Source organism: Jaculus jaculus, chromosome 9 (genome assembly GCF_020740685.1).
Source record: "Jaculus jaculus isolate mJacJac1 chromosome 9, mJacJac1.mat.Y.cur, whole genome shotgun sequence".
Taxonomy (NCBI): Eukaryota; Metazoa; Chordata; class Mammalia; order Rodentia; family Dipodidae; genus Jaculus; species Jaculus jaculus.
Window position 1 is genome coordinate 94,366,657 of NC_059110.1, and position 24,733 is coordinate 94,391,389.

At 40.2% G+C, this 24,733-nt stretch overlaps 2 protein-coding genes across 5 annotated transcripts in view; one reads left to right on the forward strand and one right to left on the reverse strand.

Moving 5' to 3' along the window:
* The window catches only part of Acaca (acetyl-CoA carboxylase alpha), a 334,197-nt gene that overhangs the window by 206,394 nt on the left and 103,070 nt on the right, over nt 1-24,733 (forward strand). For all 4 annotated transcript variants that reach the window (XM_045158041.1, XM_045158040.1, XM_004664543.3 and 1 more), the window contains 6 exons: nt 2,205-2,246; nt 6,521-6,736; nt 7,454-7,609; nt 11,020-11,223; nt 18,915-19,070; nt 21,249-21,395. In XM_045158041.1, the coding sequence (XP_045013976.1) occupies nt 2,205-2,246; nt 6,521-6,736; nt 7,454-7,609; nt 11,020-11,223; nt 18,915-19,070; nt 21,249-21,395 (921 nt within the window). The remainder of the gene's footprint in view (nt 1-2,204; nt 2,247-6,520; nt 6,737-7,453; nt 7,610-11,019; nt 11,224-18,914; nt 19,071-21,248; nt 21,396-24,733) is intronic.
* Nucleotides 11,955-12,964, reverse strand: LOC123463341 (protein unc-50 homolog). Its single transcript, XM_045158043.1, has one exon. It carries the CDS (start codon nt 12,867-12,869, stop codon nt 12,090-12,092), a length of 780 nt encoding a protein of 259 aa, XP_045013978.1. The 5' UTR covers nt 12,870-12,964; the 3' UTR covers nt 11,955-12,089.

Sequence of the window (24,733 nt, forward strand, 5' to 3'; positions counted from 1 at the left end):
CTAGGCTGGTAATTCTCCTGCCTCAGTCTCCCAGGTGCTGAGATTACTGATATATGCCACCATGCCTGGAAAAATTGTTTTAAGTAGTTGTTACTTGGTCTTGTCACTTTATAGATCATTTTCTCTCTGCCAAAAATTAGTCTGTTTCATTATTTGTAGTAAGGTTATCTGTTTATGCTTTTCATGCCTTTCAGTAAATGAAAATTTTCTTCATTGGCTTCATTTCATTTGCTTTTTGCTGCCATTTTTTTTTCTTAGATAAAATAGTACACATACACATGTTCATTACTGCATAGACAGTATACCAAATAAATATTTTGTTTTGTTTTGTTTGTTTGTTTTTTCGAGGTAAGGTCTCACTCTGGTCCAGGCTGACCTGGAATTAACTATCTATTCTCAGGGTGGCCTTGAACTCACAGGGATCCTCCTACCTCTGCCTCCCAAGTGCTGGGATTAAAAGTGTGCGCCACACGCCCAGCTTCCAAATAAATTACTTTTATTAGCTATGAGTAGTTTGAGCAGAATAGAAAAGCATATGCCTTAAAGTTGGTCTTACCAATTTTCTGATGTTTTGTCCAAGAACATTCCCTGGAAAGATTTTGTTGCCCTTACTTTTCAGACAACACTCTTGAAAGCTTCTTCTCTAGAATAAAACTAAAACTAGCCTCTTTACAGCCCTGAGTGTGAAGTCCCCTGACAACTAAGTGGACCACCATCTGCCTACTTAGCTTGGAAGTATGCTGTGCTAACTTTGGGGCAGGGGAGGGAGGCCTGTCATAATTATTTAGAACAAATCAAATTAGCAAAGCATCAGTCATATGTAAAATCCACTTTCAAAAGACTTAAAGATTCAAGTCTAGAAACGGGACTTCCCTAGGCTTGGTAAATGCATTTTTAAGCTGTTAAGTTCATTTATACAATTAAAATAACAGGAAAAAATGTAAAAAGATGTACTAAATATTCTAGGTGAGGGTGAGACATAATACTTGTGGCAATAGTTCAGGTTTTCAGTAAATCAAAAACTCTTTTAAGTTTGCACTGTGAGGTTTTTTGTTTTTTTGTTTTTTTGGTCTCACCCTCCCCCCACACACATACCCCCCCCAAAAAAATCCTCTAAATAAGGAATTGGGATTATAATAGGAATAAAAAGATAATTCCCAGCGCCAGAACACTAAAATCACATGGGCTGTGTCATTAGAGAACCTCAGATTTGTTTTCTGGCTCTGTGATCCCAGACATATATCACTTGAGCCAATCCTTGCTCATCTGAAAAAATGGAGTCTATAATAACTCCCTCAAGAGGTTGACAGCATTGGATGGGACAGCATACAAGAATGCCTACTACCTCAAAGGTTTTTAGTCCGTGTTTCCTTCATGCTTTGTAGACAGCTAGTCCTGCCTTGTACCAGTAAGTAGCTGGTGATATTGCACGCATAATGAAGAAGCTGCCTAATGAAACCACCTACAGAGGCAGAAAGTAATGACATGATGCCAGCGTTGCCAGTAGTGCTTCCCACCCAAGAAACAGGGGTATTTGGTGTTAATAAGTTAGATTTCAGAAGCTAATGAACTCTGCTAATTGAATTCATCTTTGTTAATTAATAAGGTTCTAGTAAATTGCTTTCTTGTGTATAATGTTCTACAGTAAGGTTCAATGATTAGAAGTTTGCTTTCCTTCCTTCCTACATATAGAATAATAGTGGCCAAGATAGCACCTGATGTCTTGATGAGATGTTATTGTTTTGATGAGATGTTATTGTTTAAAACCTTGAAATTAGGAACTTTGACTGTACGGGAGAAAACATGGACTGAAGATGTTATGCTGTCTGGCTAGTTTCCATTTTAAGAGTTTCTTAAGGGGGAACTTGGGAAATCAGTCCAGTAAGTACCATTGCAGTGGCTATAGCATGTGAGCATATTGGTTTTATTTGCCAGACTAGTGTCACTTGGGAGATGAAAAACTGCAAACTTTTCTTAGGAGAGGGTAGATACTGAACTTAGGTTAATAGTGAAGTAATTCTCAGATTTAGAGGTAGGGTCAAAGTCATTGTTAACCAGAGGATCACAGTATTTCCTTGACTAGGCTGAGCTCAGGAAGTTTTCTAGGAAATAATATTCTAGATGCTTGGTTGCATCCATGCTGTATGTTTATCCTCAAAGAGCCATATTCATGAAAGACTAACACATTCTTCCTTTTAACACAGAGAGAATTCCCTAAATTTTTCACCTTCAGAGCAAGGGATAAGGTAAGTTTTGATTGATACAGATCCTCCACCTCCCTATCCTCTTCTCCCTGTCTGCCTACCCCCTGTTGATGCCTCTCTCTTCCTTTCCTCCTCATCCTCTTTTGCTTTGAGTGTTTTCTCTTTGCCATTCTTTTTTCTCTGATTAAACTTGTATTTACCCTATGCCTTAAAATTAAAGTACACTCCCTTCAGAAAGAGTTTAGTTTAGGAGGCAATCTAGTGTGTTGGGCTACCCAAAGAAAGGGTGACATTTTTTTTAAACAGCTATCTTTTATCTTTAAATTTTATTTATGTATTGTTTACTTTATTATTTGAGAGAGAGATAATACATACATATAGAGAGAATGGGTGCTCCAGGGCATCCAGCCACTGCAGATGAACTCCAGATGCATGTATTACCTTGTGGCTTATGTGGGTACTGGGGAATCAAACCTGAGTCCTTAGTTGTTGCAGGCAAGTGCCTTAACCATTGAGCCATCTCCTCAGCCCGAAAGGGAAACTTTGAGAGTCATCCCTTTCTATTAGAACTATCTTCATGCTGGGTGGTGGCGCACACCTTAATCCCAGCACTTGGGAGGCAGAGGTAGAACTGTCATGAGTTCTAGGTCAGCCTGGGCCAGAGTGAGACCGTTCCTCGAAGAAAAAAATATATAATTATATCTTTATGACATGCCCTTAAAGAACTTAGAATTGGTAAGATGCTTAAAAATTTATATTATGTTGATTTCTTCCTGCTACCAGTTTATATTTTTGGCTCTCTTCATTCATTTAATTGAGAGGTACCCTGCAAAAACAGTTTAGTTTCAGCAAAACATATACTAAATGTACTAATATAATGTTTAAAAATACATACACATTGGTTGGAGAGATGGCTTAGCGGTTAAGGCACTTGCCTATAAAGCCTAAGGACTCATGTTTGATTCTACAGGTCCCATATAAGCCACATGCACAAGCAGCCACACGGATCAAGTTCAATTGCAGTGGGTAAAGGCCCTAGTATGCCAGTTCTCTCTCTTAAAAATTGGCTAGTTGGTTGGGCATGCCTCAAAAAAAAAAAAAAAAAAATACAAGGCTGGAGAGATGGCTTAGCAGTTAAGTGCTTGCCTGTAAAGCCTAAGGACCCCTGTTCGAGGCTCAATTCTCCAGGACCCACGTTAGCTAGATGCACAAGGGGGCGCACGCTCTGGAGTTCGTTACAGTGGCTGGAGGCCCTGGTGCACCCACCCTCCTTTCTCTCTCTGTCACTCTGAAATAAATAAAAATTTAAAAATTTTTTAAAAAAGAAAAATTTAAAAAAACATACATATAATTATGTCTCTATAAACATAGTATGCTCTGACGTGAGATACCTTTTGAACAATTCTTATCAAGTATTTATTCTGTTTTTTCATGTTATCATAAATGATCAGTCAGGAGTTCTGCCCATAAGTGCTTTGTACTAGTTAGGTGAACCTAGAACATTGTCATGTAAAGTAGATACAAATGATCTATAGTTAATTATTTTTAAAATGAATTATAGGGGCTGGAAAGATGGGTTAGCATTTAAGGCACTTGCCTGTCAAGCCTAAGAACCCAGGTTTGATCCCCCAGAACCCACATAAGCCAGATGCACATGATGGTGTATGTGTGTGGATTGTGTTTGCAGTGGCTAAGGCCCTGGTGCTCTCATTAATTCTCTCTCTCTCTTTCTAATAAATAAATAAATACTAAAACATTTTTTTAAAATGAATTATAGCACTATAGGGATTTTGAGGAAATTGGAGTTTTTTACTTATTTGTATTTTTTTGTGGGGGCCATTGAGGTAGGGTCACACTCTAGTCCAGGCTGACCAAGAATTCACTATGTAGTCTCAGGGTGGCCTTGAACTCACAGTGATCCTCCTACTTTTGCCTCCCAAGTTCTGGGATTAAAGTTGTGTGCCAGTATGCCTGGATGTATTTTGTTTTTAATGGAAAGCAGCGTCATTTATAAAAACATAAATGTTGAAAAGTTGACTCTGTCCCTTTCACAAATAATTTTAAAAAAGGGGGGGGCTGCGGGGCTGGAGAGATGGCTTAGTGGATAAAGCGTTTGCCTATAAAGCCAAAGGACCCAGGTTCAACTCCCCATGACCCATGTAAGCCAGATGCACAAGGGGGCTCATGCATCTGAAGTTCGTTTGTGGTGGCTGGAGGCCCTGGAGTGCCCATTATCTATCTGTCTTTTTCTCTCTCCTCTCTCTCTCTAATCTTTTTACAAAGGGGGGGGGATCTAAAGATGGCTCAGCAGTACAAGATGCTTGTTTCTAAAGCCTAATGGCCCAGGTTTGATTCCCCAGTACCCGTGTAAAGCCAGATGTATAAAGTTGCACATACATTTGAAGTTTTCATGCACACTCTCTTTCGTGTCTGTCTATCCTGTCTGTCTCTCTCACAAATAAATAAATACTAAGTGAAGTAACCCAGGCCCAGAAAGCTAAGCGCCACATGTTCTTTCTCATATGTGGATCCTAGCTACAGATGATTGGGCTTCTGCGTGAGAATAAAAATGCTTAGTAGCAGAGGCCAGTAAGTTAACAAGGAGACATAAAGGGAAGAGAAAGGAAGGGAGGAGGATACTTAATAGGTTGATATTGTATATATGTAATTGCAATGATTGAGATGGGGAGGTAATATGATGGAGAATGGACTTTCAAAGGGGAAAGTGTGGGGGGGAGGGTAGGGAGGGAATTACCATGGGATTTTTTTATAATCATGGAAAATGCTAATAAAATTTAAAAAAAAAGAAAAAAAAAGAAATGAATATTTCAAAATGAAAACTTGTGAGAATAATAGATATTTTGGTTCCTCCTTCTCCCTCCCTCCCTCCTTCTCTCTCTCTCTCTCTCTCTCTCTCTCTCTCTCTCTCTCTCTCTCTGTGTGTGTGTGTGTGTGTGTGTGTGTGTGTGTGTTTGTGTGTATAGTGATGTGGGTGTACATGTTTGTGTTTGTGATCATGTATAGAAGCAGATGTAGACGTTGATTGTCTTCCTCAATCACTCTCCAACTTATTTTTAGAGCCAAGGTCTCTCATTGAACCTAGAACTTACTGATTCAGCTAGACTAGCTAACCAGCAGCCCCAAGATTTTCCTGTTTCTGCCTCCCCAGGCTTGGGATTACAGGTGTACCACCTCTACATCCAGCTTTTTTTTTTTTGGGTGGGGGGGGGTTTGGTTTTTCAAGGTAAGGTCTCACTCTATCTAGTTCAGGCTGACCAGCCAGGAATTCACTCTGTAGTCTCCAGGAGATTCTCCTACCTCTGCCTCCTGAGTGCTGGGATTAAAGGAGTGCGCCACCACTCCCACTCCCGGTTTTTTTTTTTAAGGCAGGAATGGTGGCTCATGCCTTTATTTTGTTTGTTTATTTGAGAGAAAGACAGGGGAAGAGGCAGGGAGAGAGAATGGGAACATTAGGGCCTCCAGTCACTGGAAACGAATTCCAGACATGCACCCCTTTGTGTATCTGGCTTACGTGGGTCCTGGGGAATCGAACTGGGCTCCTTAGGCTTCTCAGACAAACACCTTAATCACTAAGCCATTTCCCCAACCCCGGCTTTTTTTAAAAAGTTTTTTTGTTCATTTTTATTTATTTGAGAGCGACAGACAGAGAGAGAAAGAGGCAGAGAGAGAATGGGCACGTCAGGGCCTCCAGCCACTGCAAACGAATTCCAGACATGTGCGCCCCCTTGTGCATCTGGCCAACATGGGTCCTGGAGAATCAAGCCTTGAACCAGGTTCCTCAGGCTTCACAGGCAAGCGCTTAACAGCTAAGCCATCTCTCCAGCTCCCCCCCCCCCTTTTTAATGTGGTGCTAGAGACACAAACTCAGTTCCTTACACTTGTGCAAATAGCACTTTGTTAACTGAGTCAATCTCCTCAGCCCCTTGGCATCTATTCTTAGGTAAGCCATCACAGTAGCCTTGTTTATGGCGCTTTTTTTTTCCTTTGACACTAATCTGGAACTCAATCTGTAGCCCCAGGCTAGGTCTTCAGCCTCTTCAGTGCTGGGACTGTAGGTGTGTTCCACTACACCAGGCTTTGCTTTTGTTTGGTTCTGGATCCCAGGCTAGCCTGGAACTCACTGTGTATCGCAGACTGGCTTTGAACTCTGGACAATCCTCTTGCCTCCAGTCTCTTCAATGCTGGGATTACAGACATGACACCCAGTTCTCAAGCATCACTTTTCTGTCCACAGTCTTAATGTAGTCTTCTAATTGCCTATTACGAGCTCTTTCTTTCTCTGATTCTTTGCTCAGTTTGAGGAGGATCGTATTTACCGTCACTTGGAGCCTGCTCTGGCTTTCCAGTTAGAGCTAAACCGGATGAGAAATTTTGACCTCACTGCCATTCCATGCGCTAATCACAAGATGCACCTGTATCTTGGGGCAGCCAAGGTAGAAGTGGGCACAGAAGTGACAGACTACAGGTTCTTTGTTCGTGCAATCATCAGGCATTCTGATCTGGTCACAAAGGTGGGTGCCTTACTTTAACGGGAAATTAGACCTGAGGGAAAGGACAGAGAAATAATCATGCTTCAAAGAAGGTTTTCACTGTTTGAACCAAGACTCTTCTCTCTTGGTCTTCAATAACCAGCAGAGGTCTGAGAGTCATTTCTCTAACAAAAGTAAGTATTCCAAATAATAAAGGCTTATTTTCTTTAATCTGATTTTTCTTGGTAACAGAAGCTTGAGAACAGCTCACTCAGGAAAAGGAAAAGAATGCTTAATAGAAAGATCACAAGGAGATTTATGTGATGAGTAAAAATGAAGAGATAACCCTATTGTAAACCTGTCTAAAGGTGTGGGCTTCCTGCTATGTTAGTTATTATTGCATCCCTTAGCCATAAGCTTTCTTTAACTGCTTGTTTCTAAACAGATTTCCTTTGTAGAGTGCACTTACGGGCATATGTGAAACATAAGCATATTGGAGTTTGAGTTTTAGCACCTCCACCTATTGGGAGGAAATGATACACTAAGAGGTAGGAGAAAGGGCTGGCATGGACTGTTCTTATGTAGCCTTTGCCTGCCTTTGCTCCCTGGGGTCACTAGACTGATTCCAAGAAAAAAGGTAAACAGTGCCATCATTTGGTAACTTATGACTCATGTCGTAGCACTCCTTAAATTATTATATTAACCATTTCTTTATTATTTCTACAACACATTAATGTTGGTGGTTTTCTTTCCATGTAGGAAGCTTCCTTTGAATATCTACAAAATGAAGGGGAGCGGCTGCTCCTGGAAGCCATGGATGAGTTGGAAGTTGCTTTTAATAATACAAATGTCCGTACTGATTGTAACCACATCTTCCTTAACTTTGTTCCCACAGTCATCATGGACCCATCAAAGGTTTGTTTCTTATACCTCTTCTTTCTCCTTACTAGCAGAGAGACTCATTTTGTATACTTCATTTAGTTTTTCAGTGGGTTGACATCTTATTATTATTTTTAGAGGTAGGGTCTCACTCTAGCCCAGGGAACTTACTCTGTAGTCCTAGGCTGTCCTTGAACTCACAGCCATTCTCCTACCTCTGCCTTTCAAGTTCTGGGATTAAAGGTATGACTGAATTTTTTGGGCCAGTGTATATATTTTATATAGCCATTAAAAATAATATTCAAAGCTGAAGGTAGTATAAGTATGTGCATTGGGAATCTTAGGCATTTTGACTGAATTCCTGCTTTTGTGCATTGAATATTCCCTACTTAGTGGCCTTAGTGAGATTTTACACCTCAAAATGGCTAACTTCAATTCTCTGTAGTATTTCTCCACAGTGTGAGAATTTGACTATGAGGAATTTTACAGGTATTGTGTCTGTTTTCTTCCCTGAGGCTCCACTCCAAAATGCGTTCTGTATAATTTAAGAAAAGAAAACAAGATGATTCTGTAATTGGTTTTTATCCTGGTGTAATAAGGATGGGGTATTAAGAACAGGCTATTTAGTTTTTGCTCACTCTGACTCTTTCTGTTCAATGCTGTGGAATTTGGATAGAGTAACCCATATACCTCCTTTCTCCAGATAATTGTAGGTGTGGATTTTTACTTTTTCGAATTTAATATATATTTTTTGGGGGGTTAGGGTATCGCTCCGGCCCAGGCTGACCTGGAATTCAGTAGGTAGTCTTAGGGTGGCCTTGAACTTGCAGTGATCCTCCTACCTCTGCTTCTCAAGAGCTGGGATTAATGGTGTGTGCCACTATATCCACTGGAATCACAATTTTCACCGTCTGATGAAAACAAAATTTCTGTTAAGCATTCTCTGTGTAAAGCTGAAAGTCTTAAAACATGGCTTGGATGCTATATGTTTTTAGATTTGGCTACCTTTTCTCAGTAAATAATTGTTTTTAATTTTATTTAGTTATTTGCAAGCAGAGAGAGAATATGGATACATGAGGGCCTCAAGTCACTGCAAACACACTCCAGATATGTGTGCCATTTTGTGCATCTGCCTTTATGTGGGTGCTGGGGAATCGAAGTCAGGTCCTTAGGTTTTTTCAGGCAAGCACCTTTACTGCTTAGCCATCTCTTCTGCCTTCGTTGAATAATTTTTAACATCAACCTGTCTGTTTCCTCACATATTCCCAGTCTTCCTTTTTTTTTCAGCTGGAACTGTTCATTTATTTATGAAAAGGTAGATATATTCTCTGGCATATTAAAATGAGGCTTACAAGGTCAAGAAAGTGCCATTAGCTCTAAGTCAAGCCATTGCAAACTGGTAAGAAGTCAGACACAGTATTCCCAATCTTTGCTTTGCTAGTTATAGATAGCTGTCATTTTCTATACAGAGAGATTGTTGGGTTTTGTTCCCTCATGAAAAAAATGGGTAAATATTTCTTGGTTAGCAAACAACGTATGGGAATATAAAAGTCAACTCCTTAAATCCCACCCTAAGTTAAAATTTTGTGGGTGTAGAAATACTTACTATTGAAACAACTTAAGAGGGGAGGTAGAAGCCGGGCGTGGTGGCACGCACCTTTAATCCCAGCACTCAGGAGGCAGAGGTAGGAGGATCGCTGTGAGTTCAAGGCCACCCTGAGACTCCATAGTGAATTCCAGGTCAGCCTGGGCTAGAGTGAGACACTACCTCAAAAAAAAAAAAAAAGAGAGAGAGAGAGGAGGCATTTTAGAAAACATTTTTAAATATTTTATTTGTTTATTTGGAAAAGAAAGAGACAGAATCAGTATGTCAGGCCCTCTGCAAATGAATTCCAGATGCATGTGCCACCTTGTACATCTAGCTTTTCATGGGTACTGGGGAATCAAACCTGGGTTTTTGACTTTGCCAGCAAGTGCTTTAACTGCTAAGCCATCGTTTCAGCCCAAGAAAATTTTGATAGTTTTTATTTTATTTATTTATATGTGCATATTGTGGGAGTGTCAGTGTCTCTTGCTGTGAAGCCATCTCTGTGGTTTTATCTTAGGGGTGGGATAATTAAACCCTGGTTAGTAGGCTTTGCATGCAAGTGCTTTTACCTGCTACTCCATCTCTCTTTCTCTCTCTCCCTCTCCTTCTCTCTCTCCCTTCCCACCCCTCTCTCTCTCTCTCTCTCTCTCTGTTTAGGTAAGTTCTTACTGTAGCCCAGGCTGACCTGGAATTCACTATGTAGTTTTAGGCTGGGCTTGGACTCATGGCAGTCCTCCTTCTTCTGCCCCCTGAGTACTAGGATTAAAGGCATGGAACCACCATGACAGACATATTTTGAGATTTTTTTTTTTAATTCATTTACTTATTTACTGGAGGGAGGGGGATAAGGAGGGAGGTTATGAATATGGAGGTGCCATGGTCTTTTGCTGCTACAATCAAACTTCAAGACGCATGCTTCCCTTTATGTATCTGGGTTTACATGTATACTGGGGAATTGAACCCAGGCCAACAGGCTATGCAAATGAACCCTTTTAGCCACTGAGCCATCTCTCCCAGCCCTCAATTTTGAGAGTCTTTTCAAGAAGTTATAAAAGCACTTTGGAAAGATTTAGAAAGAATGTCCTGTGTGCCTGAGCCATTTTGGAAACAGTTATGCTTTAGCATGTCAGCCAAAAATCACCTTAAAGGATATTCAATTAAGATAACTCTTCTGACTCTGAAAACTAAGAGCATTGAGCTGTCTTGGCATAAATTTAGAGAAGCTGAGGAACAACTGCCCATCTCCTTAAATCCCAGCTGGACTTGGCAGTGACCAAGCTTCAGAACTCTAATATATACAGAGAATATTTCTGGTACAACCTACAAATTGCCTTTCTTTAATTGTGCAATTTACTAGGAAATATATATTATCAAGTTTAATAAAATTTTGTTTAAAAAAAAAAGCCCATGGTAGTAATTGCTATGTTGATGTAAGGTCCTGTAAGTGCAATGAAACATAGCTACTATGCATATAAATGCTACTTAATAGCTACTTAACTAGGGATTTTATTCTTATTTGGGGCTTTCTCTTAAATCCCATGTCTTGTAATTTTAGATATTGTAGATCTTTGATATAGAATATGCATATAATGGGGAAAGGGGAAGGAGTTGTACAGATTTTGGTATTGTGAGTCAGAGGAAACCAGTCAAATACCAAACTAGCATGAAATTGCTTTGCCTCTGCCTGTTCCAAGTAAGACTAGTTTGGGGAGAAGCCATCTGACTCCTTGTAAGGAATAAGTGTGGTGTGCATCTCCACAAATCACCTTTTCTATTGCTATTTCCCAAAGATAGGCAGACCTGCAAGTTTCTGTGACAAAGTATTTAAGTGTTGCCCTTGGTACTGTGTCTGTGTCAGATCGAGGAGTCCGTGCGGAGCATGGTCATGCGCTATGGAAGTCGGCTGTGGAAACTGCGCGTCCTACAGGCAGAACTGAAAATCAACATTCGCTTGACAACAACTGGGAAAGCAATTCCCATCCGCCTGTTCCTGACAAATGAGTCTGGCTATTACTTGGACATCAGCCTATACAAGGAAGTGACTGACTCCAGGACAGCACAGGTACAGTAAGCAAGCCTGCTTCTCCAAGATTTTTATTTTTATTTATTTATTAGGCTTTTCAGGCAAGTGCTAATCACTTAGCCGTCTCCTCAGCCCCAAGAAGCCTTTAGAAGGTATGATAGAGACGTTTCACTGCTGAACACTCCTCTGTCACTTCTTCTCACCACTATGATGCCTTTTGAGTCATCTCAGAGATCACCACCATCTTCTCTAGCCAAAAGTAAGAGTAGCATTAATATATAAGTATGAACGTTAAGAAAGGTGCTTACTGGACAGTTTGGTGAGCATAATAAATGCATTGAGTCAGCCATTAGCAGGTGTTATACCCCTAGGGCTCATGACTTCCCCCATCAAAGGTTTTCAGTGTAATGGATGAATTCCCTTCCATGGACTGGACCTCCAGTCCAATTAGACAACAGCTAGTTTCCCCCTTAACGGGTATGCCACTATTGCACCCATTGGTTCATTTGGCCTAGCTGGCCAAACTTAAGGCTTGTGGTGTCCACTGTTATTTATTTCCACTGATGACTTCTTTCTCTCTGATGTAGTTGCATGCAGTGTAGCTTTTTCTAGCTTTCTGTCAGCTGGTCTACACAGAGGAGGTTTTTTAGCTAAGCTCTTGCATTTTTCTCAAGTGACCTTGTAGCCCAAAAATAGGTTTAATTTTTCTTATGTTTTTTTTTTTTTTTTTTTTAGCTTAAAAATATTTATTATAGAAATGTACATTTAATTAGTCTTAAGGAATGAACTATAGTGCTATCACCTCAAGTTTATAAACTTTACATCTTTAAGATATCTACAAAGATAAGTTTATTTACAATCTTTACATGAAATCAGTAACACTGTGGACAGACTATTGTGAGTTTTCATTTCACTCTGTACTTGTAGAAGGAACACAGAGTGTGGGTGAAGTTCCAGCCCAGTGCCAGCGATAGCCCATACAGCAGAATTAGAGGTGCAAATGGGTAGAGGAGAATTACTGTATTTTTCAAAAATGGCAATGCACTGTATCCTAAGAAGGTTACGTAGATATAATAGCCAACTGCAATCAACCACAAAGTGTTTCCAACTAAATATCCAATAAATGTGTCTGTTAGGATAACATGGTTGATGAAAAAAAGCTGGATAAAATGCAAAATGACCAGCAGTGGGTAAAATGCATTGAGATGCACATCGAAGGCATAGCCCCATTCCACATCAGAGTCTCTGCTTTGGCGTTTCACTAAGTACTTGTTAGAGATGAACCACATTAAAGTTGATATCAGAAGGCCAACACCTACACAATCTATGAATACGACCCACAGGAGAAGCTTTATTGTCTCAAAAAATCCCATGTCCAACACAAAGCCAAATCCTACGGTGGACACACAGAGCCAGATACTTAATAGGACCAAAAATGCAGGGTCATCCCTGGCCCACTGGTCCTTTGTCTGCTTCCGATAATGAAAGTTCCTATAAACCCTCTGTGGGGAAGTGAACAGGTAGAGCATCTGCCACGCAGCAAACTCAAAGTCCATCTGCCGAAAACGAAAAAGCCTTCTGAGGTACTTGTAGCGTTTTGCTCCAGCAGTGTGTCTTGCTGCATCCCTGGAATTCAAGACTCCATTCCCATGCATGGAGGAATTCACTGAAGTACTTGGTAACATCTTCCTGAACCCCGCGGCGGCCTCCACCTGGGTCCCGGGTACCCCGCCACCTCCGCCCACCAGCTGAGCCCAGCCGCCGCCGGGACAACTTCGCTTCCCGCTACGTAGTCCTTTCTCATGTTTTAATACCTCTGAAATCAAGATGTATCATACAACTGGGTAGTGTCTTCTAATGACAAGCAGCTTTTTAACTTTTTTAAAAATAAAAACCATGTAATTTTATTTTATTTATTTGAGAGAAAGTCAGAGAGAGAGGGAGAATGGACATTCCAGGGCTTTTAGCACTGCAAATGAACTCTAGACGCATGCACCATCTTGTTCATCTGTCTTACATCGGTCCTGGGGAATAAAACCAGGGTCCTTTGGTTGCTTGTTTTTTGAAGATAAATTATATTTTTGTTCTTGTTGCTGTTTTTTGAGGTAGGGTCTCACTGTATCCAAGGATGACCTAGAATTCACTATGTAGTCTCATGGTGGCCTCAAACTCATGGCAATCCTCCTATATTTCTCTCCTGAGTGCTGGGATTAAAGGCACGTACCACCATGCCTGGCTTTGAAATAAAATTTTAATATCCTAGTTTGGATCATTCATTTTACACTTAGATTTTCTGTTAGCTGACAGAGAGAATGGGCGTGCCAGGGCCTCCAGCCACTACAAACAAACTCCAAACGTGTGCATCCCCTTGTGCATCTGGCTAACGTGGGTCCTGGGGAATTGAGCCTCGAACCGGGGTCCTTAGGCTTCACAGGCAAGCGCTTAACTGCTAAGCCATCTCTCCAGCCCTCCCCCTTTATTTTTATTAGCAAGCTCTTAGATTTCCCTGATGTTAGTCATTGGTGACACAGAGCATAAATGCCTTCAGTAAGAATTTGTTTCTGTTCTTGGCCCCAATTAAGTAATATGCATCTTAATGAATAAGTCAGCTGTTCTCAACCCAATGAAGTTCTCCTTTTGTAGTCCTGCATATTTAAGAAGCCCTGATGTAGTGCTTGGGAGATGGCTTAAGAGTTAAAGGTGCTCATTGGCAAAGCCTGCATGCCTGGGTTCAATTCTCCAGCCCAATGCCAAATGGGATACTAGTGCCTGGCATTCATCTGCAGTAACAAGAGAACCTGGCCACCCATACACAAGTATCAGTATGTGGAAGGTGGAAGAAGAGGAGAGACGCTTCCTGGTTGTTCAGTAATGTCCACACCCACATCATGGTATAGTGCATCCTCCCACATACACATATCATACTCAAATAATGCAAATAATAAAAATCGAAGAAATTTAGAAAATAAAAAGAAGCCTTGAAGGAACAGTGTTCTCCTGGCTCTTCAGTTGAAGGCAAAGAGCCTCTGTGGCATGGAAGCCAGTTTGTGAGCACAAGATAGAGGTGAAGCTGATGGAGTGAGCAGCCTGTAGCTTCTGTGCTCCAAGGTTCTTGGTTTTTATGACAGAACTTTCTTCCTCCTCTTTAGCAATCTGTCACATTAGTTTAAGATAATAAAAAGCCATATGTATGATTTCTTCAATTATATTTGTTGACCACGTAGAGTGTGATTGTCATTATGAATACAAAGGTAAAAATCAAGCTATTCTCAAAAAATGTAACTCACAATGGGAGAAGACAGATGAATAATTTATTTCTTTGTGGTGGTTGTGCCAATGTGAAGTACCATAAATTCAAGGCTCTAAGGGGGCCGACCATATAGTCACTGATTATTTTGTAAGAGAAGTCTCTTTTCTCACTTCTGACGAATGGTATATGATAAATAAAATGTTTACATTGGTCTGTCGTGGTAGTGCACGCCTTTAATCCCAGCACTCAGGAGGCTTGCCATGAGTTCAAAGCCACCCTGTGACTATATAGTTAATTCCAGGTCAGCCTGGGCCAGAGTGAGACCCTACCTCGTAAAAAAAAAAGAAAGAAAGAAAAATGTGTACATAGGCTCATGATTTTGTAAAACATACCCTTTACCAATTTAAAAAAAAAAAAAACATTTATTATTTATTTGACAGAGAAAGGAGAGAGAGACAGTGAGAGAATGGGCGTGCCAGGGCCTCTAGCTGCTGCAAACTCCAGATGCATGCACCTCCTTGTGCATCTGGCTAACGTAGGTCCTGGGGAATCGAACCTGGGTTCTTTGGCTTTGCAGGCAAACACTTTAACTGCTAAGCCACTAAGCCATCTCTCCCCCCCCCTTACACCAAATTTTAATTACTGTGTTCATTATAGTAGAAAATGAAACTAACATAGATAGCTGGTCATTCAGAGTCATCCATTAGTATCCATTACTACACACCTTGTGCTCTCATACATCATTTATTCATTCTGCCAATAAGGAGTAAGGTTGACTGGCTTGAGTTTCATTTTACTTCATCTTCCTTGTATAGTCTTTGTGTGTAGGCAGTAATGAACAATGATGTCGGCAGTCCTAGTGTGAAGAGATTTTGGTAATCCGTTGCATAAATGAATTGATTTCCATCCAGTGTGAAAGATAAAGGAAAAGGAGTATTTTTAAATCACCTTTTCTGAGTATAGTTTACATATAACAAAATGGATTCGTTTTGCATATATGATTTAATTCTGACAAGTATATATACTTGTATGATTATATTACAAGCATAATAGACAACTTCTCATTGTCCCACAGTTTCTTATTCTTTTCAGCAAAAGGTAGAGCACCATCCCAGGTTTATGCAATCACTGATATGTTTTCTGTTACTATAAATTAGCTCTGCCTACTCTAGAAATTCAGGTATATTTAGACAATATGTCCTCATTTGTGTTTGTATTATTTTGTTGATGGTTTTTGGGTTCCTCTGTGTTGCATGGATGCTAGGCATGCTCCTTTCATCGCAGAATAGTGTTACATTGCATAGATTTACCAGAATATTTATATCCATTCACCTGTTGATTAACATTTAGTCTTTATTTCTCAGTTTGAGCTGTTGGGGTCGGGGGGAGCTGTAATGCAAATCTTTACCTCCATAAAGATTTTGTTGTCGTTTTTCGAGGTAGGGTCTCACTCTGGTCAAGGCTGACCTAGAATTCACTATGTACTCTCAGGGTAGCCTAGAACTCTCAGCAGTCCTCCTATCTCTGCCTCCCCAGTACTGGGATTAAAGGCGTCCTGCTTTTGATTTTTTATTATTTATCAATACATGGTACCGTGTTTCTTTTGGGTAATGAGTGTAATTATACTGTGTGTACAATTGCTGTTCGTAGGAAGTATATGTTTAACTCATAAGAAATTGACAAACTACTACGTGGGGATATAGTTTTCCAGCAGCAATATATGTATCCCAACAGCTTTCCCCAGCCCCCTCCTTAGTGTATAGTTAATATTGCTTGAATACAACCAACCTCACTTCCTCCTAGAGCTTGGCAAAACTTAGTTTCAAACCCTGTAGCCACAGGTTTTATTTTCCTTAGCAATTAAGAATTATAGTTAGCCGGGAATGGTGACGCATGCCTTTAATCCCAGCACTCCGGAGGCAGAGTTAGGAGGATTGCCATGAGTTTGAGGCCACCCTGAGACTACATAGTGAATTCCAGGTCAGTCTGAGCTAGAGTGAGACCCTACCTTGGAAAATCCTTACCCCCCACACGCCCTCTAAAATAAATACTTGCAAGACTGTCCTTTTTCTTGCTTTGATTTAATTTTCTGATACTATGCCTGTGTTAAAACACTTTATTTTTTGTTTTGTTTTTGAGGCAGGGTCTCACCCCTAAAACACTTTAAATCTCTGAAAACATTACTCTTTCTGTTCTTAGATTCATAAGACATTACTAATTCTACCTTCCACATTGTGACTTTTCCTTTTGGAAGCTCTAGTCCTTGAACTGGGAGCTCCAGGCTGTGGGCCTCTCACAGCCTGTGGTAAATTATGCCCACAATCAGACCTGATTGACAAATCATAAGAGCACTCTATTCCTGTGAGCTCCGATGCTGAGGATTCACTTGGGTGAACTATGCTGAGGGTTTAGAAACATCTTTAATTTCATTCTTATGCCTATATATCAGGTCCACAGATCTTTTCATTAATGTTAGACTTTTGCTTATATTTCAGGCCCAAACATAGGTGTACACATACCCTTTCATCTCAATCTCCATTTATATTCACGGTTAGGAATCTATATTTTATGTACTCATACATCAAGTGCCTAGTTTAGTGTTATACAACCTCTGAACACTCAATAAATATTAATTGAATTGAAATAATGGCATCTCTTATAAATATTCATGAGCAAATAAAACTAGCTGAATATATGGAATATGCAGTACTCTTCTAGAAATACTTGAGTTCAAAATGATTAAAAATGGTATAGTAGTTTCATTATGTTACAATCTAGGCATTGAAGGAATTATAATGTAGAAAGTATACTAGAAATGCATATAGTTTAATAAAAAAAAGTTATTTCAGTATAGGCTCTGTCAGGGTCTCATAGGAAATAGCTGTCTAGATGGATTAAATCCACTTCTGGCAAAAATCTTTGAAGCTTTTGTATAGCTAATATCTATGAAGCATCATTTGGTTTTTCGAGGTAGGGTCTCGCTGTAGCCCAGGCTGACCTGGAATTCACTATGCCATCTCAGGTGGCCTTGAACTCACGCAATCCTCCTACCTCTGCCTCCTGAGTGCTGGGATTAAAAACGTGAGCCACCGTGCCTGGCTATGAAGCATTTTTTAACCAAGTGGACTAAGGCCTAATGAATCAGTTGATCTGGCTTCTGAGTAAGGATTATCTTTGCTGCATAACTCTTTTTTCAGTGTGCACACTAGGGACTATTTAGACATGCTAATTGACATACTTTAGTTTTGAGTATATAGGATTAAGGTCACTTTAGAAGGCAAGCATCATTAATCTGTCTCAGACATGTGAAATCAGAAATCAACAATGTACTTTCTTGTTGATTTCAACTAATAGCAAACTGCAATGAGCCTAGTGTATAGGGCTGGCTACATAATACTTTTGTAGACTTACTTAACCTGTAGAGAGAATTGAGAACACCAGCTACCTGATGTTATGAGGTATGTCTCAGCTATTAAAAATGTTTCTTAGGGGTATGATGGAGAGTGGAGTTTCAAGGGGAAAGTGGGGGGACAGAGGGCATTACCATGGGATATTGTTTACAATTATGGAAGTTATTAATAAGAAAATAAATGTTTCTCAGAAGCCAGGCATGGTGGTACATGCCTTTAATCCCGGCACTTGGGAGGCAGTTAGGAGGATTCTGTGAGTTCGAGGCCACCCTGAGACTACATAGTGAATTCTAGGTCAGCCTGGGCCAGAGTGAGACCCTACCTCAAAAAACCAAAAAAAAAAAAAAAAAAAGTTTCTCAGGCTGGAGAGATGACTCTCAGTTGTTAAGGTGCTTGCCTGCAAAGCCTAGGACCAGAGTTCAATTCCCCAGTACCCACATAAAACCAAGGTAGCTAATGTTTTTGGAGTTCATTTGCAGTGGCTGGAGGCTCTGGTGCACCCATTTGTTCTCTACATATATCTGCTTCATTCTATATGTCACTATCTCTCAAGTAAATTTAAAAAATATTTTTTTAAGGGCTGGAGAAGATGGCTTAGTGGTTAAGGCATTTGCCTACAAAACCAAAGGACCCCAGTTTGATTCTCTAGGACCCCACTCTATCCCCCCTCTCTCACATACACATAAATAAATAAATAGGGCTAGAGGGATGGCTTAGCCGTTAAGGCACAACCTGCAAAGCTAAAAGGACCCAGGTTCAATTGCCCAGCACTCACGTAAGCCAAATGCACAAGGTGGCACATGCTTCTGAAGTTTGCAGCAGCTGAAAGCCCTGGCCCACTCATTCTCTCCTTCTCTCTGTGTCTCTCTCTCTCAAATATAAATAAAAAATAAAATACCAAAAAATTAAAAATAAATAAAATATATTTTAAAAGAGGAAAATATTTTTAAAAATTTAAAAAAATAAATGTTTCGGAGAAGGTAACATTTGTAGAAAACAATCGTTAGTAGTTCTTTGGGCTTTCCCCCTGTGTCTCTTAACTTCTTTTGTCATTCTCTTTCTTCCCACAGATTATGTTTCAGGCATATGGAGACAAACAGGGACCACTGCATGGAATGTTAATCAATACTCCATATGTGACCAAAGACCTGCTTCAGTCAAAGAGGTTTCAGGCTCAGTCCTTAGGAACAACATATATATATGATATCCCAGAGATGTTTCGGCAGGTAAAGGTGGCTGATGGGTGGGAGTTCTGATGTGCTTCAAAGAAACAAGGTTTTGCTGAATTCCTAACCATTACAGTTTTGACGAGAAAAGGACAGGAAATACCTTGGCTATTCTCATTTGTATTCCATTTTTTATTTAGTAACTGTAAACTCAGATTTTGAATGATTCTTTATAAATTAATGGGAGGAATGGTGAGAACAGATGTCTCTCTTGAGTAGGAGAAAGCAAACTAAGACTACATGCCTACAATAGTAGTTTACCATGACTTGTGTAAAGAATTATGTATATATTTACTAAATCTTTATTCACATTTGGGATATTGAAAAAGAGAGATGGTAGTTGGAGAGATGCTCAGTGGTTAAAGGTAATTGCTTGAAAGTCTGATGCCCTGGTTTGATTACCCAGTACCTGTAAAAGCCAGATTCACATTGTGGTACATGTGTCTGGAGCACAATGGCAGGAGGTCCTGGTGTACACATTCTCCCCCCACACTCTGAAATAAATAAATATTTAAAAAGAGATGGGGAGCTGGGTGTGGTAGCATATATACCTTTAATCCCCCCCCCCCCTTGGGAGATAGAGGTAGGAGGATCACCAGGAGTTTGAGGTCAGCCTGAGACTACATAGTGAAGTCCAGGTCAGCCTGGGCTACAGCAAGACCCTATCTCTAAATATCAAAAAGAGAGAGATGGGGGCTGGAGATATGGCTAAGTGGTTAAGGCACTTGCCTGTAAAGCCTAAGGACCCATGTTAGACTCCCCAGATCCCATGTAAGCCAGATGCACAAATATGAGACAGGTGCAAGGTTGCACATGTGTACTCGGTGGCAGAAGTGCCTGGAGTTTGATTGTAGTGGCTTAGGCCCTTGTATGCCAATTCTCTCTAGCTGAATAAAAACTAGCATGAGATAATACATTATGAATCTCATTCTCTATGTGAAAACAAATTCTTTCATCTGTATAGCAAGTCCTCTTTGGTGCAATTTTCATCCATCAAAAGAAGTCAGAAAAAAAAAATGTTATAACCAGCAGAAAATTCAACAGATAAAGAATAAGGTTATCAAGAGTGCTGAATTTGTCTTTTTTTTTTTTTTTTATAAGAGGGTGAGAGCTGGTGTGCCAGTGCCTCTAGCCACTGCAGTCAAACTCCAGACACTTTTGCCACATTTATGCATGTGCAACCTTGTGGCATCTTATGTGTCTGGCTTACATGGGACCTGGAGAGTTGAACATGGGTTCTTAGGCTTCACAGGCATGTGCCTTAACCACTGAGCTATCTGTCTAGCCCTGAATTTGTCTTTTTAGAAAAATCTATAGATAAGGGATTTTTCCAAGTCTCCTAGTCAATATTACCAGTATTGCTACACTTGAATTTTAAAAATGTAATATGTAAGTAGCCTATAATCCCTATATCATGTATAAAATCAAGAAGTTACTTTTATGAAGCAGTTTGTTATTTACAAATTCTCTCTTTTGAAACATAGCTACTTTTTGGGGGTGGGGAGGGTAATGTTTTCAAGGTAAGGTCTCGCTTCACTATGTCATCTCAGGGTGTCCTTGAACTCACGGCGATCCTCCTACCTCTGCCTCCCGAATGCTGAGATTAAAGGTGTGCACCACCACGCCACTTGTCACTTATGTGGCCATTCTTACATTGCTAGGCTCCTCTAGGTGCTCCCCCACTTTTAAAAGGAGTTTTTAAAAAAATTTTGTTTATTTTTACTTACTTATTTGAGAGAGACAGAAAGACAGAGAGAAAGAGGCAGAGAGAGAATGAATGGGCACACCAGGGCCTCCAGCCACTGCAAGCAAACTCCAAATGCATGGGTACTGGAGAATTGAGCCTCAAATCAGGGTCCTTAGGCTTCACAGGAAAGTGCTTAACTTCTGTCTCCAACCCCATTGTTTGGATTTTACCCCACTTTTACTGGCATAGAACTATGTCTTGTGTGCAGTTCCAGCTCCAGAGCTAGTTAAGTCACACACTAGTACTTGACTTTTGTCATAAAAAAAACTCTATGTATAAAACAATTACAATTCTGTATTTGCTGAGAATGGGAGCCAGGACATTTAGTCTTAATGCTTATACTCTCTGGAGAACAGTTTGACTTAATAATTAATTTTGTCCATATGAAATGTTAATTGTCACTGATTCCTCAAACTTCTGTCTTCCACTAGTCCCTAATCAAACTCTGGGAGTCAATGTCCACTCAAGCATTCCTTCCTTCACCCCCGCTGCCTTCTGATATCCTGACGTATACTGAACTGGTATTAGATGATCAAGGCCAGCTAGTCCACATGAACAGGCTTCCAGGAGGAAATGAGGCAAGTAGCTGAAACCTCTTCCTTTCCTATTTCTGTTGTCTCCTTCATCCATTTTATTGGTAAGATTTTCTACAAGTTTTTTATTTCATTAACTGTGTTCTTTATTGCTAGTAATTCTAACTGGTTTTTCTTTATTATTTCTATTTCCTTATTTATGTCTAGTATTGACCTCTTTATTTCATTAAATAGGCGTCCTGTGTCTTCTTTGATTCCTTTGATTTCCTCTTTGACTTCTTTGAACATATTTATAATCATTCTTTTGAAATCTTTCTCAGGCATTTCCTCTAGCTCGTTCTCATTGGAGGTCATTTCTGATCCATTAATACTTTTTGGTGGGTTTATATTGTCTTGATTTTGGGTGGTTCTTGTGTTATAATGTATATATTTTGCCATCCTGGATTCTTTAATGATTGGATTTTCTAATTAGCTGGGTATTATTAGATGTATCGATCCATCTGATGTTATATATCTTCAGGGTAGGAACTTAAGGTGCTAGGTGTGGCTCTTAAGACTCATAGTTTCTACAAAAGTGACCCTAGGTGTTGGGTTTGCTAGCTATGAGAGTGTTCAAGTAGGCTGAGTGGAACCAAATACAGATAGTTTCTAAAATTTAACTAAACAATGTACACTTTCAATGAAAAACAGTACAGGGTATTTATCCAACAGTAGGTATTATGACAACCAGATCTTCTGTCTGTCTTAGGCTGTGTGGTGCCCCACCCACTCCCTTTATCCTAACAAGGAGGTTAAGATTTCTGGTCTGTTGAGGGGTTCCAAGTCAGCTTGGGACCAGGTGAGACCCTTCCCTAAATTAATGTATAACAGAAGAGGAAACAAAGCCACTATAAATCAAGAAGCAACAAATAACAAGCCCAAAATATAGCTTATTTAAGAATGGCAAATCTGACCATCCATCATATTTGACATATAATTTATCCTGATAAGAAAGGTGCAATTAGCACTTTTGATTCAGGCCTATATACCAGGTGTACTAGGTGGGTACTGACTTGGTGTAATCCCAGTTACCTTTGGGGATGATTTTGGTCTCAGTTATGCTGCTCCTGCTTGAATCCTGCTGTAGGTTCAAGTTGGCGTGGCCTGGTCCCTGGACCACTACTCTGTTTGCCGGAGCTGGGCATTGGCAAGTGGGGGAGGGGTGGCTGCCAGTGCTGCTCCAGTTCTCTCACTGGTGCATGTGTTCTTATGTGAGTGGAAACTCCCCTCACCTGGCTTTTCCTGGGGCTCAAGGCAAGCCTATGGGCTGGCTGGCGCACCCCTGGCTATGGACCTGACAGAGCCGCTTCTGCTGGCCTATGTGGGCTCTGGATACTCTGCCTCTCTCCTACTTCTCCACTGCCATTTCAATTTCCTATACGCCTCACTTTTTAGTAAAAGTGTGTATGTTGCTGGTTTTTTTTTGGGTGGGGGGGTTGGCTTTTTCTCCCCTAGGCTGCTTTGGCGTGGTACCTACACCACCATCTTAACCCTGTTTTTTCCTTTCCTATTTCTGTGCATACTAGTACCAGCCTTCATGAGAGTGGTTATTAAATAGTATTCCTGCTGGGCATGGTGGTGCACACCTTTAATCCCAGCACTCGGGAGGTAGAGGTAGGAGGATCACTGTCAGTTCAAGACCACCCTGAGACGACATAGTGAATTCCAGGTCAGCCTGGACTAGCGTGAGACCCTACCTCGAAAAACCAAAAAAAAAAAAAAAAAAAGTATTCCTTACCATTCAAGTGACATAGGCAGTGTAGTGTTCTGAGTAGACTTCCATAGTGACATAGTGAATGAAGAGTAACATACCAAATCAAGGAATTATTGCAGAAGTTTTAAGAGTGATATGTTACTACAATTTTGATTTTTTAAATAGAGGATCGTTCTCTACTGGATGTATTTACTGATTATATGTATTGCTGAAATCCCCAATGAATGTGTAGGATTTGAGGGTAGGAGCATAGAGGAAACTAGATTTGTCTTGAATTGATAATTGCAGCTAGATGAGAAACTGCCTATGAATATATGTATGTATGTTTAGAATTTTGAGTTTTTCTGTAATAAAAACGTAATTATTTAACTTAATGTTTTTTCATACCTACATACTAGTTATGCATTTTTTAGTAGCTTTTCCATCCTCATTTCATGTGATCTGGCACTATTGTGAACATAATAAATATATTCATCTTAAAAGGGCTTAATCAGAACCAGGGGTTTAAACGTCAAAGAGTAAGTATTTCCTTTTTTAATTAATTTATGCTTTTATTGGCAACTTTATTAATTGTAGACAATAACCCATGGTAATTCCTTCCCTCCCACACGTCTCCCTCTGAAACTCTCCTCTTCATCATATCCCTTCCCCCTCTCAATCAGTCTCTCTTTTATTTTGATGTGATCATCTTTTCCTCCTGTTATGATGATTTTGTGTAGGTAGTGTCAGGCACTGTGAGGTCATGGATTTCCAGGCCATTTTGTGTCTGGAGGAGCACATTGTAAGGAGTCCTATCCTTCCTTTTGGCTCTTACATTCTTTCTGCCACCTCTTCTGCAATGGATTCTGAGCCTTGGAAGGTATGATAGAGATATTTCAGTGCTTTGTCACTTCTCTAAGCACCATGGTGCCTTTTGAGTCATCCTAAGTTCACTGCCATCTGAAAAGAGAAGCTTTTCTAACAAAAAGTGAGAGTAGCATTAATAAATGGTTATGAACATTAAGAGAAGTTCTTACTGGGCAGTTTGGTGAGCATAGTACATACATTTAGCCGGTCACCAGGCTCACGACTACCCCCGTTGTAGGTTTTCAGTATCAGGGATATATTCCCTCCCATGGAGCAGGCCTCCAGTGCAATTAGAGAGCAGAGGTTAAGAATAACTTTTTCTTGGGCTGGAGAGATGGGTTAGCAGTTAAGCTGCTTGCCTGCAAAGCCTAAGGATCCAGGTTTGATTCTCCAGGTCCCAAATGCACAAGCTGGTGCATGCATCTGGAGTTTGCAATGGCTAGAGCCCCTAGCATACCCATAGCATACCCCTCCCTCCCTCCTTTTTTCCCTTCCTCCCTCCTTTCCTCCCTCCTTTCCTCCCCCTCTCATGTAAATAAATAAAATTATATATTTTTAAAACAGAATATTTCTGGGGTTTTTTGTTTTTGATTTTTGAGGTAGGGTCTTACTCTAGTTCAGGGTGACCTGGAATTCACTATGTAGTCTCAGGGTGGCCTCAAAATCACAGTGATCCTCCTATTTCTACCTCCCGAGTGCTGGCATTAAAGGCATGTGCCACCACGCCCAGCTAGAATAACTATTTCTTTTTTTTTTTTTAATTTTTATTAACATTTTCCATGAT

What these genes read in the sequence shown, in the direction of transcription:
- LOC123463341 (XM_045158043.1), bottom strand. Translation starts at nt 12,869, where the DNA reads ATGTTACCAAGTACTTCAGTGAATTCCTCCATGCATGGGAATGGAGTC.